The following is a 20,561-nucleotide window of genomic DNA, read 5'->3' on the forward strand; positions in this document are numbered from 1 at the left end:
GTCTGTCTCTCTCCTCTCTGTCTCTCACCTGTGTGTCTCTCACCTGTCTGTCTCTCACCTGTCTGTCTCTCACCTGTCTGTCTCTCACCTGTGTGTCTCTCACCTGTGTGTCTCTCACCTGTGTGTCTCTCTCCTGTGTGTCTCTCACCTGTCTGTCTCTCACCTGTGTGTCTCTCTCCTCTCTGTCTCTCACCTGTGTGTCTCTCACCTGTCTGTCTCTCACCTGTGTGTCTCTCACCTGTCTGTCTCTCTCCTGTGTGTCTCTCACCTGTCTGTCTCTCACCTGTGTGTCTCTCTCCTGTCTGTCTCTCTCCTCTCTGTCTCTCACCTGTGTGTCTCTCACCTGTGTGTCTCTCACCTGTCTGTCTCTCACCTGTGTGTCTCTCACCTGTGTGTCTCTCACCTGTGTGTCTCTCAGATCACGGCCACAGCCACTCTCTGTTTAACGGCAGTGCAAATCAAGGACACAGCCACGGAGGAAAGGACCACGGAGGACACGATGGACACAGCCACGGAGGACACGATGGACACAGCCACGGAGGACACGATGGACACAGCCACGGAGGACACGATGGACACAGCCACGGAGGAAACGATGGACACGGACACAGCCACGGAGGACATGACGATGCACACTGTCACGGTGAGAGGCTGCTGTCCTTTGAAGTGCTCACCTGACATGGCGGCTGCATTCTTTAAGTTTATAACCTTTTACAAATGTGGTTATTTTCCTCACTTCATTTGTTTACTTCCGGAACAAAGTGACGGCACTATTAAATCCTTGCGCTCCTATTGGCTAGCGCTTCAACACATTGTACGTGACAGGCTAAGGGGGCGGGACATCTCTAAGTGGTTGACCAATCACAACGGAGCCGGCCAGCTAACCAATCAGAGCAGACGCTGCATACTCGTACTGAAAGGAACATTTTGCATCGAGACTTTTCCATGTGTTGTATTCTCCGTTCACCTTTTAGGCGTGTTGGTTTCCGTCACGGTCCGTCCACACGCAACGGTACGTCCACACTCAGCTTCAGACGAAGCTTCCACCGCTTCTCTGCCCGTTGACTTTGAATGGGGATGACGTCACTTTGCCTCGCTTTTCGCCGAACTGCATTGTGGGGGAGCGAAGCAAAGATTTCCAGGATTCAAAAGTTGAGCAATGTTCAACTTTTGAAGCTGAGCTGGAAGCGCCAGCCAATCAAACACGTGTATGCAAATCTGACAGTAGAAGCGCCAGCCAATCAAACACGTGTATGCAAATCTGACAGTAGAAGCGCCAGCCAATCAAACACGTGTATGCAAATCTGACAGTAGAAGCGCCAGCCAATCAAACACGTTTATGCAAATCTGACAGTAGAAGCGCCAGCCAATCAAACACGTGTATGCAAATCTGACAGTAGAAGCGCCAGCCAATCAAACACGTTTATGCAAATCTGACAGAAGAAGCGCCAGCCAAACACGTGTATGCAAATCTGACGGTAGAAGCGCCAGCCAATCAAACACGTTTATGCAAATCTGACAGTAGAAGCGCCAGCCAATCAAACACGTGTATGCAAATCTGACGGTAGAAGCGCCAGCCAATCAAACACGTTTATGCAAATCTGACGGTAGAAGCGCTAGCCAATCAAACACGTTTATGCAAATCTGACAGTAGAAGCACTAGCCAATCAAACACGTTTATGCAAATCTGACAGTAGAAGCGCCAGCCAATCAAACACGTTTATGCAAATCTGACAGTAGAAGCGCCAGCCAATCAAACACGTTTATGCAAATCTGACAGTAGAAGCGCCAGCCAATCAAACACGTTTATGCAAATCTGACGGTAGAAGCGCCAGCCAATCAAACACGTGTATGCAAATCTGACGGTAGAAGCGCCAGCCAATCAAACACGTTTATGCAAATCTGACGGTAGAAGCGCTAGCCAATCAAACACGTTTATGCAAATCTGACAGTAGAAGCACTAGCCAATCAAACACGTTTATGCAAATCTGACAGTAGAAGCGCCAGCCAATCAAACACGTTTATGCAAATCTGACGTAGAAGCGCCAGCCAATCAAACACGTGTATGCAAATCTGACAGTAGAAGCGTCAGCCAATCAAACCGCGTGTAAGCAGGGAGAACCAGCCCGCAGTTCATTTCCTCATATTCCAAACGAGAAGTTACGGTAGCAAATCACCCGGTTCTTTACGACCAGAACTATTAACGGGATACAAACCGGAGGAACCAGCATGGAGGGAGGTGGCAGAGACAGGGGGTGAAACTGGTAGGGTTTCGCCTGTTTGGGGAGTTTTTATATATATATATATTTATATATTGCTCGCATAAAATCCCCGGGGGTTTGGCTTTGTGTGTCGGGGGCGGGACATTCATGTGATTGGTTGTTGCTCTGCTGTCAGACACGCCCAGCTCCAAGATGTCAAGATGTTGGAACAGCTGCTGTGGGACGTCCCGTTACGTGAGTTCTCCTGTTTGTATTATTTTAATAAATGTGTGTTCGTCCTGCAGACCAGCTGACTCCGGGGAAAGGAGCCAGTAAGCAGATCCTTCAGGGTGAGAACACACGACACACCCATCGTGCTTTAAAGCGCCTCACCCCACCCGTCGGGAACACAGAGCGAAGGCCATCTCATATTAAAGACTTAAATACAGTTAGTGTTTTAATGGGGATAAAAGAATCCAACACAAAGACGTCCTTTGATCCCTGATGAGAAATAACAACTGCTTTGTAACCTCGAAGAAATGTCAATTGATATTTTCATTCATAAAGTTATTTAAATGATTACATAGATATAACTAGGTAACATTTAAAACATACGCGTGTACACTGCCTTGACCACCAGGGGGCGCCCTCACGCTGTTTAGCCCCAGAAACACTGAGATGTCTCCATGTGGGTGTTTTTACAAAATAAACAAGCTTTTTTAATTATCTTTTCAAAAGTAACTAAAAACTAGCTTTCAGAACGGGTTCATTTCACTTTTAAAGGCTTCTCGTGTCGTTTCTTATGTTCCTGTTTGGAGCTAATGCAGCACCTTCACCTCCTAACGAGCTGCATGGGCTCTGATACCTGCCGGGGTGTTTCTGAGTCTTCTGTCCTGATCCAAGTGTCTTCAGCAGGGGACATTTTGAAGTGTGTGTTGTTATTATTGTGTGTGTGTGTGTGTGTGTTCCAGGCGTGTTGCTGCACATCATCGCTGACACCCTGGGCAGTGTGGGAGTGATCATCTCGGCTCTCCTGATGCAGAGATACGACCTGATGATCGCGGACCCGATCTGCTCCATGCTCATCTCGCTGCTCATCGGAGTCAGGTACTTACTCTGTCCGCGGTTCTTACGGTGAAGCTGGAGAGGTCATGGGAATTCAAAAAGCTCATTCCAGGCCCTGGAGAAGTTTTGGAAAACTATATTTGTCCCGAAGTTTTGGAAAAGTCATGGAAATGTAACTAAAGTTGCATAAAATATGATTTACATTTGATCTAATCGTCGAAATAATAATACTAAAACGATAATAAATACTGTATCGTAAAGTAGTGAAACGTAAAATGGCTTTTAGCTGACGAGGTGTTTTGCTGGTGAGAGATTTGCGTTGCGTTAGCGTGAAGCTAGTAGTCTATTGGACATGTTTCAGATCTTATTTTCCTGTTCCGTGTTGAAATAAACAATTTCCAGTGGAACCGCATTTCTTTGGTCATGGGAAACTAGGTGAAGGTCCTGGAGAAGCCATTGGTGAAAAAGTGCATGAACCCTGTTTACATAACTAACATTTAACTCTTAAAATCTGCTCCAAAACGATGTTCCCTGTAAAATGTTAAAGTGATCAGAGAACAATATTTCTGTTTCTCAAAAACGGTATAATTCCTCCAGAAATCAGAGCGTGAGACGGCAGAGACGTCACGTTGTTGTTTACGTCAGGACACATCTTATATATTGGTGTTCTGTGATATATCTTATCAACAAGAGACATAGTACTCGTACTATATCTTTCCCCTAGACTCCATTTAACTATTTATAATAACGAGCGGATCTTAAATGTCCACTAAAACACCTTTAACACCTTAATATGCCAATTAAAACTCGCGACTTAGCGACCCGCAGAACCTTTAACGTTATTCCAACCTCCAGAGGACGAGCACTGAAACCTCCAACGTCCTCTTTGAGAAATAATAGACAGACTTTGGTGAAGTCTGAAGTTTCTAGGATGGCAGTGGTTCCTTGAACGCACCGCTGAAGGAGCCTCAGAAGGAGCCTCAGAAGGAGCCTCAGAAGGAGCCTCAGAAGGAGCCTAAAGTGCCAGGGCTGATGGATTATCCCTCAGGCTTCTGCTCTGCACAGAGGAATGAAATCGATCTGAGAGCTGACGCATGCTTTGGAAAATGCTTTTGCTCTGACGTAAGGAATGTGCCACCAGGAGTTAATGGACTAAAACCACCGGCATGGAGCTGGAATACTTCTGGGGTCCGGCAGTAGATGTGCGGCGGTCAGATTTCCCAGAAGCCCCGGGGATAGATGGAGTAGATGTGGTCTGATAGGCTGGCAGTGATCGCAGCTGCAGATTGAAACAGTCAGCAGATCTGTGGTCAGCTGAGAGGCCTTCACTCGACCGCAGGCAGCTGCAAACGGCTGAGCTCCAGCTCGACACAGTCACGTGCCTCCACTCTGAACGAGGAGAGAGGAACTCAAACTCCAGCTAGAAACCTGTGGAACCTGAGCTGATCCTCTCAGAACTCCTGTTGAAACTTCACAGATTCTTCCCTTGGATCTGAATCCACACCGAACCCCATTACGTTCATATAAATATATAAAATAATGTATGATATTACATTATTGCCTCTGAATTGGATTATTATGAGATAGGATAATAACTTCCAAATGAACTTCGTCTGAAAGCAGAAATCCAGGGCAAATAATTGCAAGTCTCTTCAGTGTCACAAAACGAGATGCATTGTGGGACATGTAGTTTAAGGGCAACCCGCTTCTGTAAAGTAGCATGTAACCGTATTATAATCTTTGCAAGCTCTTGCGGGGCCACATAAAATGAAGTCGCGGGCCGGATTTGGCCCCCGGGCCTTAGGTTTGACACCCCTGCTTTAAGGGGTTGATCCACAGCGAGCTGCAGCTGCGTGAACAGAACCACCCGTACATTTTGAACCAGCTGTGAGTGTGTGCACGTGCTCAGTGTGTCTCTGTCTCCTCAGCGTCATCCCGTTGCTGAAGGAGTCCATCGGGATCCTGATGCAGCGAACGCCTCCCTCTCTGGACCAGAAGCTGCCCGAGAGCTACCAGCGGGTCAGTAAGCACTCACATCGCCTCCTTCCTCGCCTCCTACCGAGCCAGAGGCGCCTGAAACAGACATGTCTAACTCGCTGTCTTTCCTTTATATCCGTGTTGCTCAGTTTGATGAGTTGCGTGTCCTCCGGTGGTTTGGGCGATGTTGTGCAATACTCAAAATAACATGACAAACTTTTCACACATGCAACAAAGAAGCGAAACTCAAACAAAATAACAAACAACTTAGGTTTGCTTTCTTTCTTTCTTTCTAGTTCAGGTTCTATAACTTGGTGGCAGTGGTTGCGTTAGACTTTTTCGATGTCCGTCATAATCCATTATTTATTACCCGTCATTTTAGTTTCATGTTTTAATGATGAGACGTATTTAACGTGTATGTTCGGGTACTGAGCAGCAAATGCTCATTCCTTCATGCTTTAAAGATTCACACAGAACGTTTAAGGGCATGGAGAAACAAAAAGATGAACCGTGTGGTCACTGTTCATGTCAACACGAACATGAATGATTTCTCCTGCACTGACAGGCCGCTAACAACACCACGACCAAATATAACAATGCCATCGTTTTAAATGAGACGATTACAATCAGAATATGAACAAAACGTTTACAAGAACAACTCGATGACCTGCTGTCGCCTGAACGCTGATTTCTGCATCGCCGTGCCCCCGCGGACAAATCCATTGCTCATCTTCTCTACAGATGTCGCAGAACATTTTGCCTTCTCCCCTCCTCAGCCACTCAACCCTTGCTCCCACTGAACCCGGTACTCCCGCTTCAACTCCTTGCCACTTGCTCGCCCCTCTGCCGCCGGCTGAACGCTGTCAGTTGTAGTCTTACTGGCTTGTCCTTCATCCTCCACCGCATCGATCCCTCTTTTCACCTCGTTCATCCACACCATCACGACCACTGGGCTTATTAGAAAAGCTTCGGACGATCAGCTGCGATTGCTAAAGCCGGTTAAACAGCGAGGTCAAAAACAAGACTAGACAATAGCTACACACACGCGCCACCAACTGGACCGGGTGTGAATGACTAAATAATAGTTACAGACTACAGCAGAGTAGATCGCCCTCAGTCGACCTGGCCACTCAGGATGTAATATCATGTGGGCCGCTGGTGGACATGTTGGTGCTGTTCCGAGTTGTGTTCTAATCCGTCAAAATGACTGCTTTCAGATTTTTCCGTCATTGTTAGAAATAGACGGAAAATATTGGGTTAACGCGACCTCTGCTTGGTAACTTAAACGGTAGTTGAACGGTTAAAAACATTTTAGATGAGGCACCGTGGGAATTGTAGTCTTTTATACTCTGTTGACTACAGACGTCACGGTTAGTGACAAAACACTGGCTCTAACACCAACATATACTTTGACTTTTCATAATTAATCTAAAGACAGTTCACCATGATCAACGCCTCAAACACGTCTGTTCTACTTTATATTAAAGCATCAGCTTCATGTATCTTTTGTGTCAGGGACGTGTCTAACTCCTGGTTTTTCTCGAGATGCGTTCAGGTGCAGAAGCTGCAGGGCGTTTACAACCTGCAGGATCCTCACTTCTGGACTTTGTGTACGGACGTTTACATCGGGACGTTAAAACTGCTGGTCGCTCCTGATGCCGACACACGCTGGATCCTCAGCCAGACGCACAACATCTTCACACAGGTACCTGAACGCACCACATTCACCACATCTTCACACAGGTACCTGAATGCACCACACATCTTCACACAGGTACCTGAACGCACCACACATCTTCACACAGGTACCTGAACGCACCACATTCACCACATCTTCACACAGGTACCTGAACGCACCACACATCTTCACACAGGTACCTGAACACACCACATTCACCACATCTTCACACAGGTACCTGAAAGCACTACATCTTCACACAGGTACCTGAACGCACCACATCTTCACACAGGTACCTGAACGCACCACATATCTTCACACAGGTACCTGAACGCACCACATTCACCACATCTTCACACAGGTACCTGAAGGCACCACATATCTTCACACAGGTACCTGAACGCACCACATTCACCACATCTTCACACAGGTACCTGAACGTACCACTTTCACCACATCTTCACACAGGTACCTGAACGCACCACACATCTTCACACAGGTACCTGAACGCACCACACCTTCACACATCACATCTGTACACAGGTACCTGAACACACCACACATCTTCTATCATGTACCTGAACGCACAACACCACATCTTCACACAAGTACCTCAACGCACAACACCACATCTTCACACAAGTACCTCAACGCACAACACCACATCTTCACACAAGTACCTCAACGCACCACACATCTTCACACAGGTACCTGAACACCTCACGGTCAAAAAACATCTTCACAGGTACATGAACACGTGTGCAGCCTTCCCTTATAGGTATTTATTTATCTGTGATTAACCTAGTAGTATTTCTAGTTATTATTTACCTTTGTTGTAGTAGTATAATACATATTTACTTACAGAAGTGTAACTGTGTTGCAGTAATACTGATGGTATTAATGTGCCTGTATAGTATTATCTTTGTTTACCTGTGTTTTTTGTATTTGTAGCGTAAACATTATTTCTGTGTTCAGGCTGGAGTTCGGCAGCTCTACGTTCAGATTGAGACGGCCTCCATGTAGAAGCCCCGCCTCCTCTGAACACCTGGGACCAATCACCTTTCAGTCTGCTGCAGGTGACCTCTGACCCCCCCCCACCTCCAATGAAGGACAGACAGCGTGGGGGGGGGGGCAGTGAGACTGAACTACCAAGATGCTCCAGCCAAAAATGGCCTCTCTCCCCTAATTTCTTTCTTTCTTTTTTACTTACCTGACCCCCCCCCACCCTCGCTGCACTTTGTAGACTGGAGCAAAGCATTCTGGGTAAGTGCCTTCATCATGAATCAGAGACAATTTGAGCCCCCCCTCCCTATGACATCACCGGCGTGTGATGTCACTGTTTTTAAAACGTGCCAAATCATGTGACCAGACGGGGGGTTTCAGTCTTCTTCTTTTTTCAACTGTAATAAATAAATAATTGTTTCTCCGATTTTTTTTTTATTATTTCTCATTGATAGCATCACAATATACACACGTTTCTGTTTATAGCACAAACTGGGGACCTGGCTTTTATCTGGGTTTAACAGGACCAGAAGTTTTACCGATCCAAAAAGAGCTTTTAATGTTGGTCTTCTAATTATTTCTGATGATGAACGACATCCTGCTGTGTGTGTGTATATAGGCTTGTTTTACTGTCTTTGTGAGGACCAAGTATTACCATAACATCATAAGAGGACCTTTCAACATTTGATGGTTCAGGTTTATTATTAGACATTTGTAGGACTGTAATTATTTGATTGAACTTTATATAAGGTGCTTTTTTTGTCAAACCAAAACAAAAGATATCCTCTTTGATATTTAACAAAGAAAAGCAGCAAATCTCAATAGAAGTACAAACTGCTTTTAAAGACATTTCTCCATGACAAAAACACCCAAATTCAGCATAAAAGTTGTGGATTATTTCTCTTTTACTGTAGTTTTGATGGTTTGTTGTCATTAGGGAGTTCTCGCCCAGAGTCAGAGCGTGTTATGAGCAGAAAGTGGAACTCCCGATGGATTTCAGGTCCTTCGAGCATCAGTTTCAGCGTTTAACTTTCAATCAAACTTTTCGTCAAATCAAACAATAGATATCCTCTGATATGATAGCAAAGAAAAGCAGCACATCTCGATATTTGAAGGAAGTACAGGCTGCTTTTAACGCATCATTACCGATAAATAAGTTGTGGCTTGTTTAATTGTCTTTGTGAGGACCAAGTATAACCATCATAAGAGGACCTTTCAACATTGTAGGGACAGTGGGACCAATACAGGTATTCTGATGGTTCAGGTTTAAAATTAGACATTTGTAGGACTACAATTAAACCTGATATAAAATGAGTACGGTGCTTCTTTCTTTGATATATAACAAAGAAAAGCAGCACATCTCGACATTTGAAGGAAGTACACGCTGCTTTTAAAGACATCCCTAAGGATAAATAAATCATCCAAAAAGTTGTGGGTTATTTCTCTTTTACTGTAGAGGTGTTGGTCCTCACGTGTACCCAGAGTCAGTGTGTGTTATGAGCAGAAGGTGGAGCTGTCGATGGACTTCAGGTCCTTCAGAGCGTCTGGTTCGGCGTTGACTCGCAGCATGTCCACCTCCAGCGGGTGCAGATGTCCGGTGACGACCAGCGAATGGAGCGGCTCGCCCAGGTCACATGACAGCAGCTGGCGCAACGTCCCGGTGCGGATCAGCTGATCGTCTGCACCAAGCCGAGCGACGCCGACACACACCGTGTCCTCCGTCACTCCTGGAGGGGAAACATAGGCTTGATGTTGATATATGTTCATTTCTTATTTTAAAGTTACTTAACTGTATATCATTTGATTGTGTCTCTAATCTGTGCTGTCCTGCTATTAAACTACTGAAACTATCTTCTCTCATAACAGGTAACACCAGTGAGTTAAATAATACATCTGATAGCTTTCGCACGCTAACAGTTTGAATGATGTTTCTAGTTTTATTTACTTGGGAAAAGGTTTCTAAATATTACTTTTTAACCGGTGGATTTTATTACTTATAACACCCAAAAACTCCTCGTATGATTTTAGCAAATATTTACTCTGAAGAATTTTCCTATTTTTAATCAAATATATAACCAGCTTTCTCTAAATGTTTTCCTGACGATGCAACTTTTTTTCTCAAAATGTTTCTTGAATTGCTGTAATGATTTATTTCCCCGAAGGGCAACTCTTAATCTCGAGTCAACAGTTCAGTGTGTGTGTGTGTGGTTTGGTTTGACCAACGATGTTTTTGTTGACACCAACAACAGGGAGGTGCTAATATTAGAAGCAGGCTGTGCCTTTGACCTGTGCATGGACCAGGCTTTCCAGGACAAGTATATCAACCACTGCTCGATGTGAGAACCAGCTCTGGGTACAAGTGTAGATACAGGATACTCATATTCAGAGGTCTTGGCCGTGTATATAAATGCACCATGACTGGTCTGAGGATGTGTTCCCTTAAGGCTGCTGCTTAGCTGTGTGGAGAAGGAGGTGCTGTGTGTTCCCTTAAGGCTGCTGCTTAGCTGTGTGGAGAAGGAGGTGCTGTGTGTTCCCTTAAGGCTGCTACTCAGCCGAGTGGAGAAGGAGGTGCTGTGTGTTCCCTTAAGGCTGCTACTCAGCCGAGTGGAGAAGGAGGTGCTGTGTGTTCCCTTAAGGCTGCTACTCAGCCGAGTGGAGAAGGAGGTGCTGTGTGTTCCCTTAAGGCTGCTACTCAGCCGAGTGGAGAAGGAGGTGCTGTGTGTTCCCTTAAGTGTTCTGTGCTGCTTAGCCCCGATATATTTGATTCCCCGTCTTATGTAATGTAATTTGTGGAACCAAAGTATTCAAGTGTGTGTGTGTGTCTCACCCAGCTCCCCCCCCTCCTCCCTCCTCCTCTCGATGATCTGGATCAGCTGATCTGCAGCCTGACCGACCGTCATGAAGCGCGGCGGCTCGAAGATCTTCTTCCCTCTGAAAACAAACCAACGTTATCGAACACGATATCTCGTGAAATAACGCGTATTATAATCAGTCCGTCTGGATCTCACCTCATCATGTTCTCCACGCTCTGCTCTTTCACTTTAATATCTGTCGACACAAACATCAGATCAGATCAATGTTCCGTATATCCACAGTTTAATACACTTTTATTATATCCTACACTCTGACCTTTTAGACTGACGTTACAATGACATGTTTATCAAATATTATACTCTCGCATTGAAGACTTTTTATTAAACAAACAAATGAGGATAGTGGACGGAGATGGATCTCTGGTTTTATTGACTTTTATTCCCCCGATAAATATAAAGAACCAGCTGTGACACACACACACACACACACACACACACACACACACACACACACACACACACACACACACACACACACACACACACACACACACACACACACACACACACACACACAATTACACAATTACATTAGGCTGGGTACCCCCCCCCAGGGCGGTTAGTTTAGGGTCCCCTGGGTGTCTGAGTGGGCAGATAGATTAATGATGGTCTGAATAAACAGACACCTGGTGTGTGTGTGTGTGTGTGTGTGTGTGTGTGTGTGTGTGTGTGTGTGTGTGTGTGTGTGTGTGTGTGTGTGTGTGTGTGTGTGTGTGTGTGTGTGTGTGTGTGTGTGTGTGTGTGTGTGTGTGTGTGTGTGTGTGTGTGTGTGTCTCACCCAGCAGGCAGAGTGTGTGTTGTCCAGCTTTCCTGTTTTTACAGATTTTGTCGTAGAAACTCTCGGGTTTCCACGTCTCCGTCCAGAACACCAACGACACCGTCTCCCCGAAGTTATACAGCTACACACACACACACACACACACACACACACACACACACACACACACACACACACACACACACACACACACACACACACACACACACACACACACACACACACACACACACACACACACACACACACACACACACACACACACACACACACCTTTAGTTGAATTATATGTTAAGACTTTTATATTTTGCATTTTCTTTGTAAATTTGGATCCAATATGACGTTTTTCAGTCATTTATAATATTCTTTCTATATTTTGAGCATTTTGCATCTGGATAACTAATAGATAATAATTCATATATAAATAAAAACAGGGAAGGTTTAAACTATAAAATATTGTTTTAAATCTGTATTCCTCAGTTTGTTCAGCTCATAAAGAGTCATGTGGTGAGGGAGCGTCTCATTAGCATAGCCCCGCCCCCTCATTAGCATATTAACGAGCTCCCGCTCAGTGCACAGCTGGGTCCTGGGCTCCGATTGGCTGCTGTGACAGCTCAGTTATTGATGACCTATCAGCAGATGGTGAGAGGTCCCTGAACGCACCGCGCTGTAATCTTATTCTGTGAGGAACTGAAGTAGTGAAATACAAGTACTGCAGTATCGAGTACAATAAATACCTCTGAGGTGTAGTGGAGAGGAAGTATAAAGTACAAGTACCTCAGAACTGCGTTTAATACGTACTTTAGTTGGATAGATCGATAGATAGATAAATATAATGTAATGTACTCATTTTTAATTGATTGAGTACCTGAAGGCCACAGCAGCCAACGGCGTTCATGATGGAGGCGTTGTGGATGACTTTGTACGGTATCCCAGCATGCACTGCTCTCAGCACCAGGTCACTGTGGGTGGTGGCTCTGCAGGAGAAACATATCAATACAAATTAGTATGTAAGAAAACATAATATGTTTACTGGGAATTACACTACATGCTGATATACACCTGAACATCAGCAGGAGAGGACTCTTTAAAGTAGAGACACTACATGCTGATATACACCTGAACATCAGCAGGAGAGGACTCTTTAAAGTAGAGACGCTACATACTGATATACACCTGAACATCAGCAGGAGAGGACTCTTTAAAGTAGAGACACTACATACTGATATACACCTGAACATCAGCAGGAGAGAACTCTTTAAAGTAGAGACACTACATACTGATATACACCTGAACATCAGCAGGAGAGGACTCTTTAAAGTAGAGACACTACATACTGATATACACCTGAACATCAGCAGGAGAGGACTCTTTAAAGTAGAGACACTACATACTGATATACACCTGAACATCAGCAGGAGAGGACTCTTTAAAGTAGAGACACTACATACTGATATACACCTGAACATCAGCAGGAGAGGACTCTTTAAAGTAGAGACACTACATACTGATATACACCTGAACATCAGCAGGAGAGGACTCTTTAAAGTAGAGACACTACATACTGATATACACCTGAACATCAGCAGGAGAGGACTCTTTAAAGGAGAGACACTACATACTGATATACACCTGAACATCAGCAGGAGAGGACTCTTTAAAGTAGAGACACTACATACTGATATACACCTGAACATCAGCAGGAGAGGACTCTTTAAAGGAGAGACACTACATACTGATATACACCTGAACATCAGCAGGAGAGGACTCTTTAAAGTAGAGACGCTACATACTGATATACACCTGAACATCAGCAGGAGAGGACTCTTTAAAGTAGAGACACTACATACTGATATACACCTGAACATCAGCAGGAGAGGACTCTTTAAAGTAGAGACACTACATACTGATATACACCTGAACATCAGCAGGAGAGGACTCTTTAAAGTAGAGACACTACATACTGATATACACCTGAACATCAGCAGGAGAGGACTCTTTAAAGTAGAGACACTACATACTGATATACACCTGAACATCAGCAGGAGAGGAATCTTTAAAGTAGAGACACTACATACTGATATACACCTGAACATCAGCAGGAGAGGACTCTTTAAAGTAGAGACACTACATACTGATAGACACCTGAACATCAGCAGGAGAGGACTCTTTAAAGTAGAGACACTACATACTGATATACACCTGAACATCAGCAGGAGAGGACTCTTTAAAGTAGAGACACTACATACTGATATACACCTGAACATCAGCAGGAGAGGACTCTTTAAAGTAGAGACACTACATACTGATATACACCTGAACATCAGCAGGAGAGGACTCTTTAAAGTAGAGACACTACATACTGATACACACCTGAACATCAGCAGGAGAGGACTCTTTAAAGTAGAGACACTACATACTGATATACACCTGAACATCAGCAGGAGAGGACTCTTTAAAGTAGAGACACTACATACTGATACACACCTGAACATCAGCAGGAGAGGACTCTTTAAAGTAGAGACACTACATACTGATATACACCTGAACATCAGCAGGAGAGGACTCTTTAACGTAGAGACACTACATACTGATATACACCAGAACATCAGCAGGAGAGGACTCTTTAAAGTAGAGACACTACATACTGATATACACCTGAACATCAGCAGGAGAGGACTCTTTAAAGTAGAGACACTACATACTGATATACACCTGAACATCAGCAGGAGAGGACTCTTTAAAGTAGAGACACTACACACTGATATACACCTGAACATCAGCAGGAGAGGACTCTTTAAAGTAGAGACACTACATACTGATATACACCTGAACATCAGCAGGAGAGGACTCTTTAAAGTAGAGACACTACATACTGATATACACCTGAACATCAGCAGGAGAGGACTCTTTAAAGTAGAGACACTACATACTGATATACAGCTGAACATCAGCAGGAGAGGACTCTTTAAAGTAGAGACACTACATACTGATATACACCTGAACATCAGCAGGAGAGGACTCTTTAAAGCTAGTAGCTGCGTCTTTGAGTCTAAACACGAAGGTTTTAGCGAGAGTTGAAAAACCCCGTCTCATATTCCCGCTGACCCTCGGAGTGATGCTGAGGTCTGAACAGATTAAAGATGGCTTTTACTCTCCTCTCTCTTCATGTAAACTGTAACCCGGCGCTCACATGACCACACGTGCGCTCTGTCATTACCTCCCAGCTGGTGTTTGGGGAGAAACGAGCAGGAATGAGTGTGTGGTCAGTTTAAAGAGTGCTGACGCAGCAGAACTGGATCAATACGAGCTGCAGATGCTACGTGTCTGAAAGCTGCACAAACATCACATCAAGCCCTCAGGATTACAGAAGACGCCCATCACCCCAGAAACCAGCTGTTCTGGTCCCGCGGCATCAGGACTGAACCCACCGGACTCAGGGACAGCTTCATCCCACCGGCCAGAAGACTGCTAACACCTGAACTTTGAAACAACGTCCATAACATGTGTTAGAAACATATCACTGGTCCCCGGCTTGAGCTTCAACCTCAGGATCCATGTATTTGTGATCCTCTCAAGAATGGAAGTAGTCAAAATCTAAAAAATCTGACTTTTTCAAAAATCTCAAAAAATTCTGAGTTTTTCTCGAAAATCAAAAAAATCTGACATTTTCTAAAATATCTGACTTTTGCAAAAAATCTCAAATCTGGATTTTTCACACGAATCTCAAAAAAGTCAGACTTTTTCTCAAAAAGATCTGACTTTTTCTCAAAAAACAAAAAATTCGGACTTTTTCGCAAAATATCAAAATTATGAGTTTTTCGAAATACTTAATAATCCCTGGTCCCCGGCTTGAGCTTCAATCTCAGGACCCATGTGTCTGTGACCCTCTCCAGAATGGAAGGAGTCATCACATACAGAGCATCAGCTAGTTCCTGAGCAGTGTCCTTCACATGCTGATATCCAAGAGAGGGGTAATCCAAAAATCAGCTCCTAAATTCTATCCCTATCTCCTATACCTTGACCTCTGAGTGAAAGGTCACGGGGTTAAGGGATAGTGGATAGGAGAATTCAAAAGGACTTAGGAGAAGAGACTGCGGTGCTTTAGAGAATCGACTGCACTTTCACTATCCGACGTGTTTATGATGCGCCAGCGGACGTCCTGAGTGTGCGTCTGCTGCTGTGGGGTAACCATGGAAACCACAGTTTTCTATACAGCGGACTACAAACATGGATGCTCAATAAGAACGAGGGACTCCTGTGACTCATCTAGAGACTCTGCACCGTGCTCTGATGCTGCTGCTTTGCTTTATGAACGTGGACAACAGAGAAACAGATTCTTCAGGACCAAAGCTGGAATTGAAATAAAAAAGGAAAGTGAAGCTTCTGCTCGTCACCCTCTCCCTCCGGTCCACATTAATACCAATGATCCCAATACGTATGATTGATGAAAAGATAAATCAATACAGATGTATTTATTATAAACGTTAGTCCTTAACATCTATCACTGTGTATATCACCATTCAAACATCTTTTAGAAGTTGAACAAACCCCACACAGCTCAGTGAAGACTGAAATGTTGACTTTATTTGATCATTTCAGTAAAAACTAACGTTCATATTTCTCTCTTTGATTATAATACTGATGAACGTTCAGAACAAAGCACTTTGTAACTTACCACCTACGCTTTAAAAAGCTTAATAAGCACCGTAACTTTCATGATATCATTTCTCCGTCATAATCGGTTGTTTCCGTGAACGGCCGACTGTGTGACGTCAAATGCTGCGGCTGCAATGCATTGTGGGGCAGCATTTTCTCCTCTCCTCTCGGTGAGGGAGGTCCAGTGGTTCCTAAGCTAAAGGAGGTGATAAAGGAAGCTTGAAACCTCCTTTCCTTTCATCTAGAGAATTGGAACGGCTCTTATCACTGAGGGACCTCCGGGTCCTTTCACTCCGTGAGGAAGGGTCCTGAGCTAAAGGGACTATTGGAACGCAGCCAGGGAGTCACACAGTCACAAGATGGAGGAACAGAAAGCAGTATTCAATGTTTACTTCAGATTAGCTCCACGTCAGAAATGAGCATGCTTGATGTCTCTCTCCATAGAGGCTGAGTCATCATGTTCATCACAGAGCTATCATCTGCCTCAAGCAGTCCTGATGCTCTTCTGGTCATCTCACATCCTGTCATGCTCACAGCTGCAGCTGATACCTCTGGTAGCATGCTACTCTCATGTTGGAGGAGGACACTCACTATTTTCCCAACAGCATTCATCTGTTTGCAACTTACAAATTATTTATCTAATATATCATATTCCAATTACTTGTATATAGACTCTCCTTGCACTATTTATATTCTATTTATATTATGTTTTATTGTGTTGCTCTGTTGGAGGAGCCTGGGACCTGAACACGTAGTAAACTGGGAGCACTCAGCTGTCACAGTGGTGTCTTGTTGGACGGGGCTTCTTTTGACGCGAGTAATGCAATACGTGGAATAAAACACACGTCCATCCTGTCCTACTCCGTTTCATTTCGCACTATCTTTAGTTGTATTTTGTATTTTGTGTTGCTCTGATGGAGGACCCTGGGCCCTCAGGTGTCCATGTGCTCATATCCACACTGCAGCTACGACCACATGATGATGAAAGCCTTTTGTCTCACCCGAACGGGTCGCCCACCACCAGGAACGCCACGTCCGTCACGTCAGCGTCCTTCAGGATCTCGTCCGCCTGCTGCTCCACCAGATCCCTGTCCGCCAGGATCAGAGGCATCCCATAATACTCCTCCTGGGAGAAGCACAGGCAGACAGTGTGAGGGGGGGTGGCGGGAACAGTAGGAGTCGTTAAGTGTTTATAAGTCAATTCATAATAAAGGATGTCATAGAAAAGTGAAACAAAGTCATAATATAAAATCTCATTTTAATAAATCATAGAAAGTCCTCCGGTATCACTGAGGCTAACGTGTGAGTGTTTTGTTTAATCTGATTCTGTGCAAAAACTAATAATCCACCAAAATCAATGTTGTTGCTAATCTTTGGTCTTTAATCCAAGACTGTGAAGAAAAGCCGACGCCCCCAACATTCACTATATGGAGAAGAACTGCCTTTTTGTGCATGTTTTTCATAGAAAACGCTAATTCATGTTTTCAAACTGGCAGTTAAAGGGTTAACATCCTGAACATAATTTGATATTTTTGATCAGGACTGAAGTTGATTGAAAGATTTAAACCCAAACAGTTAAAACAAATATTAATCTGTTATCATTTTATAGCAGTTTTTGGGAAGTGGACATTTTTGTCCCGAATGTGTGACTTTTTGTTTAATCTGATTCTGTGCAAAAACTAATAATCCACTAAAATCAATGTTGTTGCTAATCTTTGAGATATCCAAGACTGTGATAAAAAGAGAGCCAGTCCCCGGATATGTATTTTATGGAAAATAACAAATTTTCTCTGTTTTTATCATGAAAGAAAACAGCGGTTTCCTTTTTTCAAAATGGCATTTAAAGGGTTAAAATCCTGAAAATGGTTGTAGATTAGGGCGGAAATTGTAGATTAGGGCGGAAGTTGTAGATTAGGGCGGAAGTTGCTTTAAAGATTGAACCCAAACAAGTTGTTAACAAAATCTTTTAACGTAATGTTTTTATCAAAGTCTTTTGCGTGGTCCAATCGAGTGATACCGGAGGGCTAAACAATATGATATAGTTTGTCAAATCCTAAAGACTGATCACAATGCTGTTTAAATCATGATCTCTCTATACAAAGCCAGAGCATGTTATTGCAGAACACTCTTATTAAAAGTCAGAAAAAACCGTCAAAATTCCAATGTCATAAAAATACAAAATAAGTCATAATCAAATAATATTTCAAAAAATTCATAAAAAGTAAAAAATTAAATATATAATAAAAAGTCATAAATCAAAACAGCAATAATGAATTGGTAGGTTATGAAAAGTAATACAAGTATTCAAAATAAATGTCATTACAGTTATATATATATATATATGTAAATGTATATATATATATATGTATTGTATAATATGTCATGAAAATCATAAAAAGTCCTAATATGACAAAATGTCATAATATCAAACCAGAGAAGTAATATGTGAAAAAGAAAATCATAAAACGTCCCATGTTATGAACTACCTGTTGTCAGAGGTGGGAGAAGTACTTAAAAGTAAAAGTACACATAGCTTAACATTGAAATACAAGTAGGCTACCTGGAAATTGTACCTATGTAAATGTCCTACAGTAGGTTACTCTACACCTCTAAGGTTTATCTGCGAAGCCTTTAATGTGTGATTCTCTGTGCTGGAGCATGGTGGTAGCAACCTCTCCGGTACCTCCTGGGACAGATCAGTGTGGTGTGAAGTCCTCACCAGAGCCTCCTTCCCCACGGTGAGGATGGAGGTGTAGGCCTCCAGGTAGACCCGGCTGCAGCCCCTCACGGCCGCCAGACCCTTCACCGTGATGTCCGTCGCGTCACCGAGCCCCAGCCCCACAAGGTACAGCATGCTGGCCCGCAGATACTCAACTAAAACGAATTAAAAACACTTTAATTTCAAGTTTATTTCTGTCTGTTTCTGCTTTCACGTGTAGTCTCACTGGACACACTGGAATACGGCATGTCGTAAACTGTTTACGTTCACTACAGCTACAGCCAAGTTACGTTTCTGTTCCGTGTGCGTACCAAACTCCATTCACAAATCCTCATATTTAATAAAAGCATTGATTGTTTCAGAGCTTTACGCAGATAAAGAAATAACTTATTTATATATTTTCTTGTTCAAGAAAAGGCCCTCTTTAATTCGGCGTACTTATAATTACGATCTGTTCATTTGTAATAAATTATTAATTTAACATGTTTTTGTGTTGTTGCCCTCCAACACTTCCGATTTCAGGGCAGATATCATGTTAAATCAAACCGTGGATTTCATTACAACCTAAGTAAAGAGAATCTTATTAAAGTTGTGTAGCTATACAGTGATCAATGTGTGTTACTGTCTGATCAGATAGTAGAGCCAAACTCTGTGGAAAAATCTTCATATTTATATTTTTTATGTCCCACAATATATCAACAAATCTTTAATTGGAGGCAGAAGTAGTCAGTTGTGTAAAATAACTAAGTAGATTTACTCAAGTACTGTACTTGTACCAGAACTGAGTAGGCTGCTACTTCTACTTTTACTCAAGTAGGCTACAAGATCTGAGTACTTCTACTTTTACTCAAGTACAAGATCTGAGTACTTCTACTTTTACTCAAGTACAAGATCTGAGTACTTTGTGCACCTCTGGAAGTAGTTGTGATTTATTAAAGAACAATAAAATACTAACCCTATTTGTGACCACCTTAAACAGAAAAGACGAAACAAGGATCTGAAAAGAAGTGACTCAACATGTAACACAACCCACAATTAAACAAACACACAATTGACATGCATACAAATGCTTACAAATATATTATTTATTTACAATAAATGAGAAGACTTCTCAGACATATAGATTCACCCAGAGGCAGAGATGGTAAAACATGTTTTATTCGTGCATTGATTCCATAACATGTCCGCAAACATCCTAGTCCTCATCCAAGAGTTTATTTGACCAACTCTGTCCGTTTGTGTCTGTAGATGTATCCAAAACGTATCATTACATAACACCTCATTTGCATATTTAAACATGACATGTCCACTTGCTAAATATTGTGTTATTAGTTAGTTAGTTATATTATTAGTTAGTTATATTAGTTAGTTATTATGTTAGTAATGAAGTGGGGAGGGGGGGGGGTTCATGGTGATATCCCTTAGTTACACCTACTGTCTCCTGATTGGCTCTCCTCTGTCACATGTCCCTCTCTGGGTCTCCATGGTGACGCCGGCGGCAGCGCGGCGTGTGAAAGTAGTTGTGAATGAGATGGTGGGAAACCCTCCTCTCTCTCTCTCTCTCTCTCCCCTCTCTCTCTCTCTCTCTCTCTCTCTCTCCTCTCTCTCT

General features: G+C 43.2%; 2 protein-coding genes across 2 annotated transcripts; one reads left to right on the forward strand and one right to left on the reverse strand.

The window, feature by feature from the left end:
* Positions 1-418: 418 nt before the first annotated feature.
* slc30a7 (solute carrier family 30 member 7) lies at positions 419-8,350 on the forward strand (the record flags this gene model as incomplete). The annotated part of the gene is made up of 6 exons (XM_034079881.1): positions 419-643; positions 2,507-2,551; positions 3,173-3,308; positions 5,195-5,285; positions 6,799-6,948; positions 7,897-8,350. Coding segments are annotated over 6 exons (695 nt in total), but the record flags the coding sequence as incomplete, so codon positions are not given.
* A 34-nt stretch (positions 8,351-8,384) lies between these two features.
* On the reverse strand, positions 8,385-20,457 carry dph5 (diphthamide biosynthesis 5). The gene is made up of 8 exons (XM_034079880.2): positions 20,388-20,457; positions 18,953-19,107; positions 17,235-17,359; positions 12,443-12,551; positions 11,575-11,695; positions 10,932-10,971; positions 10,751-10,854; positions 8,385-9,650 (listed from the first exon to the last, which is right to left on the reverse strand). The coding sequence occupies exons 2-8, from the start codon at positions 19,085-19,087 to the stop codon at positions 9,418-9,420; spliced, it is 867 nt and encodes a 288-aa protein (XP_033935771.1). The 5' UTR covers positions 19,088-19,107; positions 20,388-20,457; the 3' UTR covers positions 8,385-9,417.
* Positions 20,458-20,561: the final 104 nt, after the last annotated feature.

Source organism: Pseudochaenichthys georgianus, unplaced genomic scaffold (assembly GCF_902827115.2).
Source record: "Pseudochaenichthys georgianus unplaced genomic scaffold, fPseGeo1.2 scaffold_756_arrow_ctg1, whole genome shotgun sequence".
Lineage (NCBI taxonomy): Eukaryota > Metazoa > Chordata > Actinopteri > Perciformes > Channichthyidae > Pseudochaenichthys > Pseudochaenichthys georgianus.